This window comes from Caloenas nicobarica, chromosome 1 (genome assembly GCF_036013445.1).
Source record: "Caloenas nicobarica isolate bCalNic1 chromosome 1, bCalNic1.hap1, whole genome shotgun sequence".
NCBI lineage: Eukaryota > Metazoa > Chordata > Aves > Columbiformes > Columbidae > Caloenas > Caloenas nicobarica.
In genome coordinates, this window is record NC_088245.1 from 61,945,687 (window position 1) to 61,963,528 (window position 17,842).

The following is a 17,842-nucleotide window of genomic DNA, read 5'->3' on the forward strand; positions in this document are numbered from 1 at the left end:
CGTGGCGGGGAGGCGGCGCGGAGGGAGGGCAGCCCGGCTGCGGGAAGCGGGGCTCCGCGCTGGGACTGGTTCCTTCGCAGCCATTTTCTGTCCAACCAAACAGCCGATTTGCGGAGGGAGCCAACCAGGGCCGCACTGGAGGTTTGTGCCTGGCTCCGGCCAATGATTGGTAACCGGTTCCACAGCAGGCTCGAATGAAATGTCCGTCTCCCTCCCCGGGCCCCGGCGCTGCCGCCGCGCCGCCGCCGCGGGGACCAGGAAGTGGGGGGCGGCAGCCCCCGGGCCCCATTTACCGGCCGCTCGTCTCTTTGTGCGACCGGAGGCGCGGGGGCCGCGCGGCCTGGGGAGCGGAGCGCGGGGGGAGGCGGCAGCGTGGCGGGCGGGGAGGCGGCAGCGGCGGGGGCTTGGCAGGGGTGGCGGGGCGGCTGCCCCCGCCGGTGTCCCACTCTCTCCGCGAGTCCGGGCGCCAGGAGGTGCCCCCCTCCCCCCCCGCGTCCGGGCTCCATTTTGTGGCCTAGGCAGGGGCGGGGGGGGGAGGAGACGGGGACGGGAGCGCGGTTGCCCCGGGGCCGTGTCCGCCGCGGGCCGGGCCGCGGTTGCCGGTGCGCCCGGCACCCACAGCGGCCGCTGGGGTAGCTGCGGGGCGCGCTGCCTTCCGCCGGGCCGGCCCGCTGGCCCCTGCGACCCCGCGGCGGCGGTTTTCCTCCCGGCTGGCCGGCCGCGCTCGGGCAGCTCCAGGGCCGCTGTTCCCGGCGGCGGCGTGGCGGGGGGAGGGCGGCTTTGTGGCGGCCGCGCCGTGCGCGGGCGGAGGGGGCTCCGCGCCCTCTCGGTTTTGCCCGGGCAGCGCCGCAGCCGGCGGAGCCCCCTCCCTTCGCCGCGGGAGCCGGGGCCCCGCCGCGGTTCTGGCCGGCCAGCACCACGCCCACGGCTCCTCGCCGGGCCGGGAGCCGCGCAGCGGGGAGAGAGCGGCCCGGCCTCCCGGCCGCCGCCGTTGTTGTGGAGACTGAAATTTCCTTGAAGGTCTGGCGGTGGTTTGTGGGGATAAGCAGTGTAGGGCGAGGCCCCGGGATGCGGTGAGACGCTCCGAGTGACCGTGCGGGCAGCCCGGTGCCGGCACGGCGCTGCGGGGAGGCGATGAGAGGCTGCCGGGCCGCGGGCGGGCTCCGGCAAGAGCCCCCGGGCAGCGGGCAGGTCCCGGCGTGCGGGCCCCGCGGGTGCGGGAACCCGCCGCGTTCTGCTCGGAAACCGCAGCACAGGTGCTTCACAATAAAGTTGCTCAATAACTGGGGATGCCTCGTCTTGTTCGATTTGCAAGCAAGGGCTTGAGATTTGTGTCGAACAGATGCGAGCTAGGCGCGAGGAAGAGTTTGAGGGTATTGGTGTAAGGAGGAAGGTTTCCCTCTCCTGCCCCTGTGCTGGCTGCTTTTGCATCATCGAAGGGCATGAAATCAGGAAGCGAGATCGATCGAGCAGCATCGACAGCTTACCCCATAACACATATAGCAGGTAGGAGAGAGATGGGACTCTGCCCTTCTCAGTGGCTACACAACTCTTGGACGTTTGAAGTGTTCTTGGGCATAGCTGTGCATACCAACCACTGCTTGATCCCGAAATTATGTAGTTGGTGATCCTGAAGAGTATCGTGTAGGTTGTTCACAGCAAATCGTTTTGGAAAATTTTAAAAAATCGTATGTTCTAGTAATGTTTCTGCAGCTATTAAGATACACTGGTTAAAGAAACCTCTTGGGTCTTGCTGCAATACTGCAGCGATAGAAAATCAGTCAGCTTCTAGCTTTACCAATTTCTTTGAGGCTTAACTGAAAAGATTTTGTTCTGCTTAGAACTGGCTTGGAAAAGCTACCTGGTGTGCTTGGATTGCTTTTGGGAGGGCATAATAGTTGGTAACAATGACCTGAACGTGTCTAGGGAGCAAGGCATGTAGAAATCTGGATTTCAGCCCTTGAATGGGCTCTCATATGTAGTAACCTTTGCCTGTCTTGCTAATAGATGGAAGTTATTGTCAGTTAAAAAAAGAATAATTGCAGCTTTCTCAAAAGAAGCTCAGGCAAAATAGTAGCGAAAAGCAAAATGGAAGGAGCTGTTTTGGTCATTATTCACAGTCTGGCTTTAATTGGCTTGCAGGAATGGAGAAATGGGTTTACGCATAATCATTAGGATAGTGTTCTGAAACAATAAGCTTAGTGATTACTTTTTTTTTCTTTGCTTATGTAGCCTATGGCGTGACAGTTATTAAGGGAGGATCCATCTCTAATTCTCTGAGAGACCCAAGATGGTTTAATCTGAATCATTATTTATGAGGTCTCTGAGTAGCTTGTGCACTGCATTGGGTGGGTGATGATATATGGTCTTGGCTGCTAGCATTTACAGCTATTAAATTATATTTGAAAGAAGTCAAGAATACTGGATCTGTAGAAGTCAAGAATACTGGATTTAGATGCCAATATTTGACACAGCAGTAGAAAGTTTAATAGATCACCTCTTATTTGTGGCAATAATTACATGAAGGGAGGCAGTGTACAGAAATAGAGTGAAAAAGATTGTTCAAGATACTGTGAAGATGTGAAATGTGAGATAGTATGAAACTTTCACCTTTAAAATTTTGCTTGGAGAGAAACTTGACTTCAGTACCGAGTTTTGCAATAGTACTTTAAAGAAACATGGTATTTGAAAATTGATGTTTTAGTGGCAGGATGCTTGTAGAAAGTGCAAAACATATCTCCGTATATACACACACTAAACATGTAAATAACATTGGTAGAATGAAAGGAAGTGTCAGCAAATCTGATAATTTTGACTGAAAATACTAGTCTGGCCTGAACTAGCTTTCTAAAGCTCATACTTGCCCTATTGCTTGAGAGGAATAAACTGTCTTGGCACGCTTGGTGTACTACCACAATGAAGGAAGAACATAACCAACATAGAGATGTTATCAAACTAAAAAAAAAAGGCAGGATTTGTGGATTGCTGCGTTAATAAACAGATAAACTTAGTTTTTCACCAAAAAAATTCTAGAAAAGCGTCACAAAATTAATATTGAAGGGTAATATGGGCCTTTTAGTCAGTGTTGCAGGAGGAAGGAGGTGCTGGGGCAGCCCGTTCAGCCCTGCTGCCTCTTCTAGCTTCTGCAGAAGCAACTAAACTGCCTCTGATCTGCCATTTATCTCATGGTGGAGGTTTTTTGTGGCTTTTGTTTGGTTGGCTTGTGTTTTTTTTTTTTTTTTTGTTGGGTTTTTTTGTTTGGTTGGTTTGGTTTGGGTTTTGGTTTGTTTGAGGTGTGTGTGTTTTGTTGGTGTTTTTTCTTTTGTTTTTTTCTTCTTCCCTTCTAGCTTCTCTCTTTTACTGCCAAAAAAGGAGGATGCATGGAAACTCAAGTTTCTCCTGTTTGCTCTGTATCACTGGTCCACTTCTAATTGATGTAAAAATGTATGTATTGTTAGTCCACCTATATACGTCGCAGCCACCCATGTGTGTGAGCACTTAGCCAGCCTGGTAAGAAGCCACCATGTGCTCTGGCACAGCTGGATCCATGTGGAGGGGACTGGTGGCCAGTGACATCGGGGCTTGTAAAATGCACCATAGAGCTGATAATACTGGTACTTGGAGGGGGAGGGTGGAAGGGTGAAAAGGTCCCGTTTGGATGTCAGGCAAAGGTTTCCTCCCTGTGGTCCAGGGGAAGGAGATTGGTATAGCTGAGATGGAAACGAACCTTAGTGATGCTGTCAGGTCTTCTCAACATCAGTCTGCTTCTCCTAATGTTATTCTGCTGTGGGGGGAAACACTGAATGTAAGACATCAGAGGAGCCTGAGATGGAGAGAGATGGTGCAGCATCTGTCTCTCTTCTAGGCATGTGCTAAGGGGTTTTAGCTTTACATTTTTGTGGATCTGATGGAGCAATGTCCTGTGTATGTGTTTACCAGTCAATGTTTCTTGCTGCAGGAGACACTGCTTTGCTGCCAGGTGAGAATTCAATGGGAAATTAGGTTCTCCAGAAGTCATTGAAAAATAGAAGGAAATAAAAATTGTATTTTCAATTAAAAAATATTTCTGTGTTTCTGTGTGGGAGCACCAAGTGAGGGTGCAGAAAGCTCAAATAAAACTTCGTTTTCTCTGCTGTTACATACTTTACAGCTTCACATCTCTTGTGATAAGGTGTGGTACAAAAATAACCTGCAATGGCTGAAGTGATTGCTACCTACAGCTTTAGTGACCATTTCTGTCCTGCTTCAGTGGCAGGGACGACTGTGTGGAAAGTTTACCAAGTGTCTCAGTTCATTCCATATCTTTTTCTTCTGTCCCTCTTGTAGGGGTAGCAGTTTTGAGAGACACAGGGTGGATAGATACCACATAAAGTGCTTAAATCACAAGAGGCTTTTGGTTTCTCTCAGGAGACCAGTTTTGCACATCATTGACAGGTAACTTCCCCATTGTGAAGACAAAATCTTGTTTGATTCTATTTTTTCCTTTTACACTGATCTAAGTTTCAGACCCTTCCTCTCCTCAGTGCCAACATGTCTGGCCTTGCATTCTTCTTATTATCATTTAGCTGAGCCACTGATACTGCTTTCTTAAGGGAGCTCTCAATATTAAGCAGGATGTGAGATTTTCTTTGAGATACTGAGGTTTTATTAATTCAGTATAGCTGTGATCTAGGAATATTCTGAGTTTTGGGCAGCTGACAGAAGCATGTTTTTTAAGCATCCTCCAGCAAATTTTCTACCAGATGTCAGAGTAAAACTGTATGTTCATTCACTTGCATCTTATCACCATGTTATCTTTGCCCTTGCATCTGAAATGTTTCTCTTTTAACACATTTCCTAGGTTGATTTCCCCGGATCCATTAATTTGTATGTTTCTAGTAATATTATTTTTCATTAGAGATAAAAAAACAACAGACAACCACCATCATAACACTTTGTGCTGCTGCTCTGTGTTCAGATGCGTTTTGCAGTGTATCACTGAATACTTGGGTTGAGCTGTACTTACTTGGTTTCTCTCCCTTGTTGTTGATAAAAATCAGATGATGACATGGTTACTTTAGGGACTGACATGTTGTCACTTCCGATAGGCTTAGGTCTTGGTCTTGGTTCAGTCAATATGTGTGTGCATGGAGGAGCTTTAGTGTTTTCTTACTGCTAAAGGCTAAGGGTAATGTACAACATGCAATCAGTGCTTCTTGCAGATGTCTTCTATGCTACGTTGGGCTGCTGCCTTTTTAGAGTAAATTTAGGGACACTGAAAGTTTAGTGTGTTTTGTGGTTTTGGTTTTTGTTTGTTTAAAATGGGGGATTAATGAGTGTATTGATAGCAATGTTTTCTCATTTTCTGAGTGTTCTATTGTGTTGTATGTGGCGACTGACTTGAGTTTTGAACATCTGGAATTAAAACAGTTATACTTGCACATGTGACTGTGTTCATCATGAGATGACTGGAATAGCAGTGGCCATGTTTTTCAGCTGGGTCATGTTTGTGTCATCCATCAGGCTCAAAGAAATCTTAGTAGAGTGACTAAATGGTATATTAATGACAGTTGCTGAATTCAGATGCCTAGATGTAGATTGTAATTAAATTACAACATTAAATCTGACTGAAATTCTTCCATCAAACTTATTTGGATAGAAGTAGTGAGTAGAGAAGCTGCTTCTTTCCCCCTGAGGGCCCAGCCAAGCAGTGGAAGAGGCTCCCAGGCTGGCTGGGCAGGCTCCATCCACAGAGGTCTTCGAGATGTGGCTGTATAAAGCCCTGAGCAACCTGCTCTGAGCTGACCCTGCTTTGAGCAGGGGTTGGGCTAGAGACCTCCCCGACACCCCTTCCAACCAGAATTATCCTGGATTAGGACCTGGTTGTGGTTAAGTGTTATACAGAAGGGTGTTAACGCTCTCCCTAATCCCCTGTCCCAAGGTTGTCCTGGCAGCTAAAAATCTTTCTTAAAGTAATACCCACAGAAGTAATTTCAGCTGATGTAAAGCTGTCAGTGCCTGTTTTCTTTATCTGTGATAGATCTGCTTTTTGCAAGCCTTTTCCTGTCAGTTTTGCTAATCGCTATTTTAGATGTGTAATGTTGATAAGCTTCCACTCAAATTCTCACTAATTGCGAAATAATACATACTGTAAGTAGATATGGAAGGGTGCACACAGAAGAGAATAAAAGCAAAGATAGTGCCTTGAGGATGCATTAGTCAAAACCGTCTGCAGATGCAGCAGAGTTTTAAAAGAGATTCAAGGAGGAATTGTCTTTTGAAGGTGAGCTGGGCTAATGAAAACAACATGGTTTCTTAAATAATATTGCTGGTTCTTGGCAGTAAAGATTCAGATGGGGCAGCCTGCAGGACGAGTGAGCAGAAACCAGTGAATTACCACATCACTGCAGAAATTTGAAGAATATGGCAATCTTGAAAGAAGGAAACATTTTAGAAGGTACGTTTCATAGGAGACTGAAAAAGGAGAGGGGAAGAAACATTAAGGCATTCAAAATAGTACTGAGGCTGAGTAAATGCTTAAAAGTTTGTGGACACCTTAATTCTGAGTTAAATTCTAGTAGGCATCAGAGAGCCAAAACTGAGAACAAGACTGCGAGAAAATCCTAACTTAATCTTGAAGGTAGCTTTTGGAATTTACCAGACTGCAGAACATTAATTGCTTCAAATTGCAGAAGGAAAACGGACACAACTCTCTTAATGATGGGTGATGTCAATTTTGGTGATCTTGACATGCAGGTTTGTGATATCCTTGCATTGTCATTATAGCAAGTTGAGTAAGCAAATTGCAGACCCTTTGGAAAATTGAAAAGCAAAGTTAAGTCCCCCAACAAAGAGTCTGCAAAATGCAGGCAAAGTGAATTTATGTGAAAGGTGGCACATGGAAGGCTAATGCTTAAAACACTGCTCTGCCTTTGGGCAGAGCTGCTGTGTAAGAAGTGAAACTGTTTTAGAAAAGCCCGTCAAAAGGGACCAGAGGTGCTTTAAAAGAGGTGATGTGTGCATGTGTGTAATATTCTGTAGAATGAAGAAAGAGGTGGATGAGGGGTTTTGTTGTAGCCTTGCCTTGAACGTGAGCAGCGCCAAGGTTACATGTGCATCCATCTCCAAGTGTAGCACTGGGTGTTGCCTAGAAGTCTGAAAGCAAAACCCAGCCCTGTGGCCACAGGCAAAGTGCAGATTAGAGAGAGGTTAAATTGCTCATATTTCTGGGTAGATATAAAAACAGCGCAAGATTGCTTCTCCCTCCCTCTTCAGGCTCATGGTTCTGGAAAGAAGGGAGCTGCATGGTCTCACTGGCAGTGGCCAGGCGACCCTTTGGGGCAGAGGGTTGTTTTCCAAAGACACCCGGGTACTGGCACAGCAGGTGTAGGTCAGCGAGTGAATTGAGCTGGGTTCCTCCTCCCCAGGGGATGTGTGTATATCCTGTAAGTAAGGCCGGCTGCTCCGGTTGGAAACAGCTGGGGTGGGAAGATGGGCAGTGCTGGTCCAGGGAAGGAACTGCATGAAGTGTAGAATGAGAATGGAAGAGCTAATTTTTTAGTGAACAGGTAAATAAGCAAGCGCTAGCAGGGCTGTTTGTTCTTAAATGTAGCCAAGAAAATCCAGGGCAAAGGTGAATCTGATGCTGTGCATCTAAACGTGTTCAAAAATATCTTTGGATTTGTGTGCCAGTGTTGAAAGAGTTGGCGTGTGCCGAGAACCCCTTTCTCCCTTCCTAATTTTTGCATTATTTCCTCTGTCCAAAAGAGGCATTATTAAAGCACATGACTGCAAAAATAGAACTTTACCTGTCCCCTGTCCCCCCCCAAAAAAAAAATTGAAAGCGTGGGAGCTAAATGTTCTGCAAAACTTTATTATATTAATTTTCAAGATGTTTGCAACTGGAAAAAAAGTCAAGATTGTCCAAAATTGTGAGACTTGAATTCAAACTTACATTTGGCACTGCTAAAATAGCCCCTTGGAAAGTGGAACTATCGACTGCCATGATTCTATGGAAGTCTAACCTTTCTACTGAGCACCTGATGATAGTGTTTAATGAAATTTGTTATTCCTGTAAAAAGGCAAAATGTAATATGGTAGCAGGTGACATGGGCTGACACATTTGCTGTTGCAAGAATGCACATATATCTGCATGTCGTGTGCTGTGGCAAAAGGCAGTGATGTGTTGGGTTGCTGTTGACCTGTGGCAAGTCCCCACTGAAGAGGTGTGAACTTCCAAGGGACGTAGGAGGCGTCTTCACCTCTGTCATCTCTGCCATGCTGGGAATCGCAACACGTGGGATGTGGCTGTGTGGTGGGACGGCAGACTGCTGAGGAGCAGCACCGTGAGACCTCTTTACTGGTTCACAAAGTAGATTTTCTAGCAAACATTGAGACTTGCCGGCAGATGGCTGCTGCTGGTGTCAGTAGTTCTGCCCCCGTTCGAAGCGGGGTGGCAACGAAGGGCAGGCTTCTCCCAGACCCCTCCAGCTGAAATGGGCTTGGTGCCTCCCAGGACGAAGGTCCCTAGCTGGGGAGGGAACTACTGGCTCTCTTGGCTTCCGTCCTCCTCCTGGCAGTCAAATTACTTACTAAACTGTGGCCCAATCTGTAAAGGCTTGAGGAGGAGACTTCTTGTTGGCCACCACATAAGAAATGTTCTTAGAGGAACACTGAAGGATGCCCAGAGAAGTGAGGTGGGACAGAAGTGGGGAAAGCAAAAGAAAATGCGACTTATGAGACATCTAGAAGTGACCGATGCCTCAAGGAGGATTAGGATGCAGAGCTGGTCCTGAGGTCTGGCTAGAAGAAGCTTGTCGCCGGGCTTGACAAAAGCTGTTTGGGTGGAGGGTAATAGCGAGTGAAGCATGCGCTCTCTGTAGTAACTGTGGGTAAAGCGTTCAGTGGGCTGGTGTTGGATTTTGATGGTTGTTCAGAGAAACAGGTGCCTTGACCTTTTCTGGTCAGACTGTCATAGGAACAACACAAGGTGGTTATGTATGTGCTGCATGAACCACGTTTCCACGCCTCTGGTTGAATTTTTGCGGAAGCTTCACAGAAGAGTTTCGCTATTTTCACTGTCAGTAAAGCTCAGTAACAAGTATACTGTTCTCAAATGGCAAAATATTTATACTTTGTATAAATTAGCCTCATAGTTCTAAGCTGATTAAAGTGCTGGTTTTCAGCAATAGCTGCACTTAGACTATAACAAATATACCTGAAAGGTTTCGTTCTTCTGGTCGTAGATGGATGGCGATAACTCCACAACGGATGCTTCTCAGTTAGGAATTGCTGGAGATTACATTGGTGGCAGTCACTATGTGATACAGCCTCACGATGGTAAGAAATGTAACAGTAAATACTACTATTTGTGTGTGTGTGTATATATATATTTTCTTCCAGTTCTTGTATAGTTCTCTGCTGTCTTCTGCCAAGCTAAGAATTTGCAACTGTTCGTATTCATAATGTCTCACTGTATAAAGCATTTTTTCTGCAGTCTGAGGCTGGAGATTGGATTTTTCAGCATTAACGCTGAGTCCTTCAGAGTGATGACAAAAAAAAAAATCAGTGTTCAAGGAAACCATTTTTATTTTGACTTGACGTTAAGAATGCTTGGTGTTCAGCAGCCACATACATTTCTGTGCATAGTATGATAAAGATGATATTGAACACTCATAAAGGTAGCTGGTGTTACATCTATTTTAAAAATTATTTCTACAATGTTGATACACTGTACTTTCAAAAGTCTTCATCTTTCACTGTAAGATTTTAAACTGACTTAAATAATTGCCTGCTGTCTATCAAATACAATTTTTTTATTTCATTAGATACAGAGGACAGCATGAATGATCACGAAGATACAAATGGCTCAAAGGAGAGTTTTAGAGAACAAGATATATATCTTCCAATTGCAAATGTGGCAAGGATAATGAAAAATGCCATACCCCAAACAGGAAAGGTAATACCTTTGTCTGGTAAAGAAAGTGTGTAATGAGTTATTCCTTCCTCTGAGTGAACGTGAGCTGGTAGAACAATATATTTTTCCAAATGATCCTGGTTTATTAGCAAAAAGCCTTAGAAAAGACAAAAAAATATGAATTGGAGGTGATGGAGACCAAGTCCATTTCTCTTATGTTTCTGAAAGCTTTTAGTAACTGCTGTAATTATAGTATCCAGAAGAGTGCTCTTCATAGGGCTTTCAAGAGGTTTCTTTTTTGAAGACATGTTTTCTGAAATTGTCATGACAGGTCAGACTTGGTGAAAATCCCATATCAGTAAGAATATTTTCTATGCAGTTCTCTCTTATGAAATTTAATCTGCTTTTATTGAGGTCCATAAAACTTGGAATAAGTGAAACTTTTTGGATGAAATGAAAATCCAGTCTTCATCCTGAAGGAACGAGAATGGTTAGTCTTCCGTTGCCCAAATCTTTACATATCCAAATGCCAAAATGACCTAAGAAGTCTGCCTTACACCATGTAGTGGATAAGGCCAGATATTGAAAGACTTATTTCTTACTTCTAAAAATAGACTTTTTAATCCGTTCTGCTGAGCTGGTAATTGTATAAGCATTTGACCATTCTACCTGTTTATCTTAAATCTTTGCAGGGCTCCTATTACTTGCTGTTTCTTTATTGTATTCCAATACAATTCCTGCCTCAGTAACATTTCTTCTAGCTAAAGCCAATTTCTTTTTTTTTTTTTTCTTTTTTTGAGAACACTAAATAGAAGCAAGACATGATTTACTTGAATCTGCCTGTGCTTTTGTAGTGTTCAGGGCTTTCTGGAGATCTGGGTGTTACATTTATATCTTTGCTGCAAAAATATCTTCACTAGTCCATATTGTCATAAATTTTTAGTGATCAAGATGAGATTTTTCTCAAGAATCTAGCATATGGGATGTCGAGCTATCTTGAAAAGTCAGGGAGGTTTTTGTGAAAAACTGTGATGGAAGCTGCTGGCTGATGAGTACTTATGAAAATCTCACCCTATGTGTCTGAAAATATCGGAGGAACTATGAAGATTCTACATACTGCTTCATTTTTTAAAATACAAACAGGTTCTTCTCATGAAGAATAAGAATCTTAATTCTTATAATCTTTCAGTTGGCTCATGTCAGCTTCCCAAATAATCTTGAGTAATGCTTGCTGTTATTATAAGTCAGGTAAATTACTTTTGTCCAGCTGAAAACCATAATCAAATTTATTTGTTTCGTTATTGCTAGGGGCATATGTTTCTTCATTTGAATTCCCATCTGGAAAACTTATACCAAAATATTAAAGCATTAGAGAGGCTTGCTGCCAGGCATATATTCTAGTCCCTGAATGTGGTCAGGAAAAAACTACTTGTCCTTGCTGAATTTGTGGGAATGTACTGCAGTGGGGTTGGAACTGCTGGATCTGTTAAAAGGAAGTGAACTGTGACATTGTAATAACAGGTTTAAAGAGAAGGCGTAGGTAAGCAAAGTATGCAATTCTGAGATGTGTCTAGATGTAGAAGCTTGTACAGAACATAGTTACGACTTTGGGAGATCCCGGCAGTTGGCTGTGCTGCCTGAAATAGTAAAACTTAGGTCAATATCACATCGCAGCTGTGCTTACATAGAGCAGTGATGACATCCAGTGGTTCCCTCACATACAGGTGTTGCCTGAATGGCATTATCATCAGGTTTGGGGATGTTGCCTTTATATTCAGTGTATCCTTTTGGGTTTGTTTTGGTTTTTAATCTTGCATCTTGCTAATCATTTTACGACACCTTTTCCTTACCAGATTGCTAAGGATGCAAAGGAATGCGTGCAAGAGTGTGTAAGTGAATTCATCAGCTTTATAACGTCAGAAGCAAGTGAGAGGTGCCACCAAGAGAAAAGAAAGACCATCAATGGAGAGGATATTCTCTTTGCCATGTCTACCTTGGGGTTTGATAGCTATGTTGAACCTTTGAAGTTATACCTCCAAAAATTCAGAGAGGTTGGTATATACTTCAGTATTTCCTCATTTATTTAACCTGGTTGTGTTTATCCATAGCTCCCTGTCATTGTAACTGTATAATGGATAACTTACATAGCATCTCACAGCTATTGTCAGGAACTAATGTAATGTTTAAAAGCATTCCAGAGCATATAAAGAAAAAAAAAAAAGATTAAGTAAGCATTTTGCTTAGACTTGCTGATTCAAAGTAGTTAAAGCTTTCAACTGAATGAATTCTCTAATATATTGCTGGTAGTAAATCACTCTGTTCTTTAAGGGTGCCTATTAAGAACACTTAATTCGATCTTTGAGTTGGATCAATAAAACTGTACTAGACTGTATCCTCTGAGGAACTAGCCTAATGCCTGTTGTTTGTCTGGGCTCCAGATCTGCAAAAGAAAAAGTTGTTTTTCTCATGTCAGAATAATGATTCACATGGAAGGCTGTCTGCTTCATTTTTTTTAATCTGTCTTTTAGACTGTCCCTCAGTTTGCTTTTGATACATAGTACATATTAGGCATGTGATCTGAGCAGTTTAGTTTATTCCTTCTTTAGCAGAAAGTTACTTTTTTTTTTTTCCTTTCAACAATTAAAACTTTTTGAAAAAGAAGTTGCTTCTGCTTGGGTTTTTTGTTCTGGTTCCAGTTTCCCCACCTCCTGTCTGTGGAGACCAAAGAGAATTCAGCTTTCTTGCTTCTTTACTTTCGTGTTCTTTTACCTCAGAATACCAGATAAAACCAAACAAATCAAAGGTATTTTTATTAAGTGACCTCTCTTCCTTATAGTCCTGAATGAATAAGTTGTTCAGGGTTAAAATACTGCTGGGGGAAAAAAAAAACCTCAAAGCAATTGGTTTTTGGTGGGTTTTTTGTTTTGTTTTGGTTTTGTTTTTAATTTTTTATTATGGAACCTTCTGTTGGTATGGCTGCTTGGTTTTACTGGCATGAGCGAAGCAGGTATGTCTAAATTGGCAGTGCTGTAGATAGAAATGCTCTTCAGATTTTTTTTGTTCTGTAAACCTGCTTTTTTAATTAATGGGCTTAGACTTGCTACGGATATTTAATTTGCAGATGGCACTTGAAGCTTCCCCTTCCCAGAAGGTCATTTGCTGTGATAACTGGGTAACAGGAGGTGTAATCTAAAAGTTGAAGTACTGTGTGCCATCATTTTCTAGCTCTGTGTAGCAGTTGCACATGCTGTCAAAGTGCTTTAATTGAAAACACAAGTAGTGCTTAACTAGTTTCAATACTTCTGGAGAGGTCTGAAGTGGGTCTATGCTACTTTCAATCTGAAGTGACCGTTTTTGCAGATACAAATGCTGTGGTAGCAGAGTAGTGGGATTGGGTTTTAACTGGATGGATTGAATGGTTTGGCTCATCAGTTTTAAACCTCCATTCCAGCTAGTTCTGTCTTCAGGGTACCGTATATAGTGAAATATTTCTGTTTTGTAGCTTAGCATTTAGTCTACATCAAACAGTTGCAGAGAATACCTTTTATACCTGTATTTTCTTACATATTCTTATGTGAAAGCATCAAACTGCATACTTGTAAAACTGCATGCAGATGTCTGGGAGCCTTGGTTTTTAGTGCCGATATCCTCTGGCTGTAGTCTTTGTGGGAAAAGAAATCCAATATCTTGGTTTTAAATGTCAACTCTTAGTTGTATGATGATGGCAATTGCCTGTGGCTGGTAAGCAAATGTTGCACATTCTCGGTAGTTCTGAGATTCTGTGGTTCCTTGTAAATGCTTCTAACTGCTCCTTCTAGATTACTGCAGATCTTTAACTTTCCGCAGAAGGTGAAAGCCTTTCTTAGAACTACACAATCCTAGTTTGCAGAGTTTTTGTTTCTGAAGAGTATGCCTAAGATAAAAAACACCCTTCATGTATTCTTGTACTGTACATGTTCTTAAATCTATCAATAGCGTTTTACAAGTCTTGGAATTCAAACTCCAGCTGTTGACAGTGACTCTTCTGCAAGTTCCAAAGCTTGGCTAGAGCTCATGGCGTTTTGAAACAATCTCAAGCCAACTATAATACTTTTTGATTTCCCCCCCCCATCCCCCTTCTCTCCAGGCAATGAAAGGAGAAAAGGGAATTGGGGGAACAGTTACAACTGGAGATGGTCTAAGTGAGGAGCTCACAGAGGAAGCATTTAGTAAGTAAAACTTTTTAATTTATTATATTGTTACTAAGGCTTTTCTCTAAAAACAGCACTTCCTTTAGATGGCGAATTCTTACTGGAGGAATATATCGTGGACTGGCCACATGTTACACCTGTAATCCATTGAGATTTTCATTTGAGTTATCTGGAAGATAACCTGTGCTTGAATAAACTCCTCACAGTCAGTAGAATTTATGGTCAGAATGATGTAACATAGTCATAAATGATGACATTATAGCAATAGCTAATATCAACGGTGGAAGATTTTTAAATTAAGACATTAATGCGAATATTTTTTCTCTATGCTTAAACACAGATTGTAATGAAAGATGCAAACTTTTTAATTATTATTATTTTTTTCCCCAGTAGCTACTTATTTAGTCCATGTTCATTCTATTTGCAAGACTGTTGGGGAAAAAGTAAAATAAACTGTACTTGATGACTTGAGGAGCTCGTCTTTGAGAAATGAGCCAGAGAAGAACGTCATCTTTGTACAATTCTAAAACATGTAGTATTTCTTATATTCAAAAGAACGCGCAGATTGGCAACTGAAAGGTATAGGGTGAGCAGCATCATATCCATTCGCTGTAGTTTTTCTTCCTTATACTGTAAATTAAGGCCTGACACTTGATGGGACTTTGCGTTGGTTTTGTTGATGCTGGATTCTTGCACATAGTCTTCACCTTGGCTTTTAAGTGTTATGGGCTGATTACCTTGAAGCTGACACAAGAAGAATTCGGAGGTGCAGCTCTAGTCAAATCTAGTGACGAGATTTACTTTTTCAAGAATCTGATAAATCTTCTGTCTTCGCTCCCAGTATGATGACTTTGGCTATATAATCCAGTACAGACTCTTCAGACCTCTCCTAGCCTGGAAGATAATAAGCTCTTAAAACTGGCTGGAAATCTAAACTTAAATATGTAAACCTAGATATTGCAGGGGACTTATAGAAAGCTTTAATTTTTTTTAATATGACTATTTTCATTTTATAATTAAAGATTAGGCAATGTGGATAGTAAACTCTTATCCATACTCATATGTAATAGCTCTAGTTCGGAAGTAGTAAGACACTAGCACAACTATAGGCCCAACTTACTTACCTTGGGCATGTTCCTAATGGTTTCTGATTGCAGCTGTTGGGAGTTTGTGCAGCTTGGAAGCTTGTCAAATCAATACATAGAAATTGTTCTAAAAGCTTTATTTTGTATATATTCTGTTTTGCACTTCAGGCATTTAAACTGCAGGTCAAGAGGTGAGGCAGAATATAGAGTTGGAAACTTATGATTGTGTCTGTGTCCAGTATCTCGTTTTGTACGGGCATTGAGGCAAGTTCACAAAAAGCTTCTCCTCTGGATGCTCATGCTCTGCTTAGGCTGAGTATGATGCCCACCAGAAAATGGAAACCAGAAAACCAGAATCCTCTGTCCCCTTCTGAAATTTGATATGGTCCCTGTTAAAAGGCAGAAGGCTGAAAATCTGCTCCTAGTCACTTGTTCAGATATCTCAGGCCTAAGAACCTCAGTGTGCTCTATGAAATAAGCCTTAATTTGCTGTGATTTGAAAAGAACAGCTTTTGGAAGCGAACATTAAGTCTTGGCAGGATGCAAAGGAGATGTTGTGGTAGCAGAGGAAGAAGAAAAAAAAAAAGTTTCTGTAAAATGACTGATCGTGTCAAGTGCTGCAGGTCTGTCACTCCATAGGGGCAGTTAGAGATCTATTCAGAACGCTGGAGCACTGCTGGAGCAGCAGTAACAGCCTGGTGACTGTGGCGTCACCCTCCCTTGCCAGGGCTGGGTCAGAGGTTTGGCGTTAAACTCTGCTGGATGTGGAACATGCACATCGAAGGGCAGTAAAATTTTGGACCTGCCAGAGCCACTTCTCACTGTGATCTTAATGCATCTCTTAACTTGCAACTTAAGTATTTGAAAATTAGTACAACAAAGGTGGAGGAAAATGAGAAAAGGAAGAAAAAACCCAAACCAAACAAAACCCAAACACCAACCAACCAAAAAAACCACCAAAAATCCAGTTAACCCCTCCTGCCCCACCCCCAACCTCCCTCGTGTCAGCTTTCAAAAGGAAGCGGTTAGGATTATACTGTCTTTTCAGAATTTTTTTATGGGTTATACATCTTATTTCTACATAGTAACAGCCATACTTCAGAAAGAAGAAAGCCCCATTGTTTGTCTTCTAGCAGAGAATGTTACGTTACAGTGACTTAACTTACAACGTATGAGTTTTGATGCTTTGTTTCCAAGTAGCAGTTGTAATACGCCTACTCTGAATGTCACAGAGCTCAACGTACATGTTATTGTAAAGGTTTATCTTAGAGCATCACTCCCTGTGTTTTCTCTCTAAATCTCAGAAGTACTTTTTACTCTGTTCATTGGCCTCCTCTCTCACCTATGAAATTTGGAGCTCCTGTGCCTACCCCGATGGACATGCTGAAGTCAACCAGTGTCATGTCAGGCTCTTGCAGTGGATTTTTTTTTTTTTTTGGTCATTGCCTGTATCTTTTCATCTCTGGTGTCTTCCTTGGCGCTTCCATGTTATGGAGTCCCCGATGGATCCTGTTTTCTAAAGAAATGCAGTGATTTCATTGAGTTCCTCACACATGTGTATGCTCAAGTGCTAGCCTCATGTCTAAACCAAACAAACTGAATTTTCTGGGTTTCTTGGGATATTGAATGTTGTACATGGCTTTTTCAAACTCCATTTGCCAGTGTACAGCTGTGTATGTTCTGCTTCAATACGTAGATTGGCAGAACAAGGTGCAGTCTTACTTTTAGGTCATCTCATGCAAAATTAAGTTGAATTTTGCTTCTTAGGTGTTTCTTCTTAATGGGAATAAGCTTGTTTACTTGTAACACTCGGTGACAAGTGTGTCAGTATGTGGTGTAGGACAGTAGCTGTCAGGAGAAGAATGGCTCCACATTCCTAGAGTGGACCACAATTAAAGGTTATTTAATGGTGACAGACACATCAAACCAGGCTCTGAGTATCCTACAGTTCCTCTCTAACTTTCTTAAAATGCTTTTTCTTTCAGCTAACCAGTTGCCAGCAGGGTTAATAACTACAGATGGCCAACAGCAGAATGTTATGGTCTACACAACATCATATCAACAGGTACTGGCTCCTGTCTCCTCCTCTCCCTTCTACTGCTAAAATTCAAACGCTAATTCAGCTGCCGTGTTCTGAAAGATGAGCATGGATTTTGTTTAGTCCTTTTAGTGGTGGCTGTCATGACATTCCAACACCGTGACAATGCAAGGCCGGTAGCTGCGATGCCGGTTCAGAAAAGGGGCGTTTGAATGTAAGCTTGCGTTTTCTTTCTCTAGATTTCCGGTGTTCAACAAATTCAGTTCTCATGATTTGAAGAAAACTTTGGATCTGGGAACATGAGGCAGAAAAGCTGCGCAGCTCTAACGAAGAGGCAGTTTTAATGACTGGTGAAGAGATTTATCTCTTTGTATATTAAATAGCTGTAATGTAGCTACCTGAAGCTTGACTAATTGAGGTGTTGAGTTCTGACTCAAATCTTTTTCATGATGATTTTAAAAAAAAATTGGATTTTAAAGGTATTAAAGTATTTTTGTTTTGTACAAGAGTTTGTTGCTCTGTATAACTCCTGTATGCATTGTATATTGCAATTTATTACTGTCAGAGATTTGTAGACAGTTTCTTATTTTCATATTGAATCATGTTACTTTTGTAATTCAGGTAAACAGCTGGG

General features: G+C 42.5%; 1 protein-coding gene across 3 annotated transcripts; it reads left to right on the forward strand.

Annotated features, from left to right (window-relative positions):
• Window positions 1–60: 60 nt before the first annotated feature.
• Window positions 61–17,714, forward strand: NFYB (nuclear transcription factor Y subunit beta). Of its 3 annotated transcripts, none has more exons than XM_065643768.1 (7): window positions 61–141; window positions 9,225–9,318; window positions 9,807–9,937; window positions 11,749–11,946; window positions 14,022–14,103; window positions 17,156–17,235; window positions 17,448–17,714. In XM_065643768.1, the coding sequence occupies exons 2-7, from the start codon at window positions 9,225–9,227 to the stop codon at window positions 17,478–17,480; spliced, it is 618 nt and encodes a 205-aa protein (XP_065499840.1). In that variant the 5' UTR covers window positions 61–141; the 3' UTR covers window positions 17,481–17,714. The 3 variants fall into 3 exon arrangements, with proteins under 3 accessions (XP_065499840.1, XP_065499849.1, XP_065499858.1); XM_065643777.1 differs by having other exon boundaries at window positions 98–169; XM_065643786.1 differs by lacking the exon at window positions 61–141 and adding an exon at window positions 6,257–6,436.
• The last annotated feature ends 128 nt before the right edge of the window (window positions 17,715–17,842 follow it).

What these genes read in the sequence shown, in the direction of transcription:
- NFYB (XM_065643768.1), top strand. Translation starts at nt 9,225, where the DNA reads ATGGATGGCGATAACTCCACAACGGATGCTTCTCAGTTAGGAATTGCT. An exon ending in CCATACCCCAAACAGGAAAG is followed by an intron (nt 9,938 to 11,748) that starts GTAATACCTTTG and finishes TTTCCTTACCAG; the next exon opens with ATTGCTAAGGATGCAAAGGA. An exon ending in ACCTCCAAAAATTCAGAGAG is followed by an intron (nt 11,947 to 14,021) that starts GTTGGTATATAC and finishes CCTTCTCTCCAG; the next exon opens with GCAATGAAAGGAGAAAAGGG.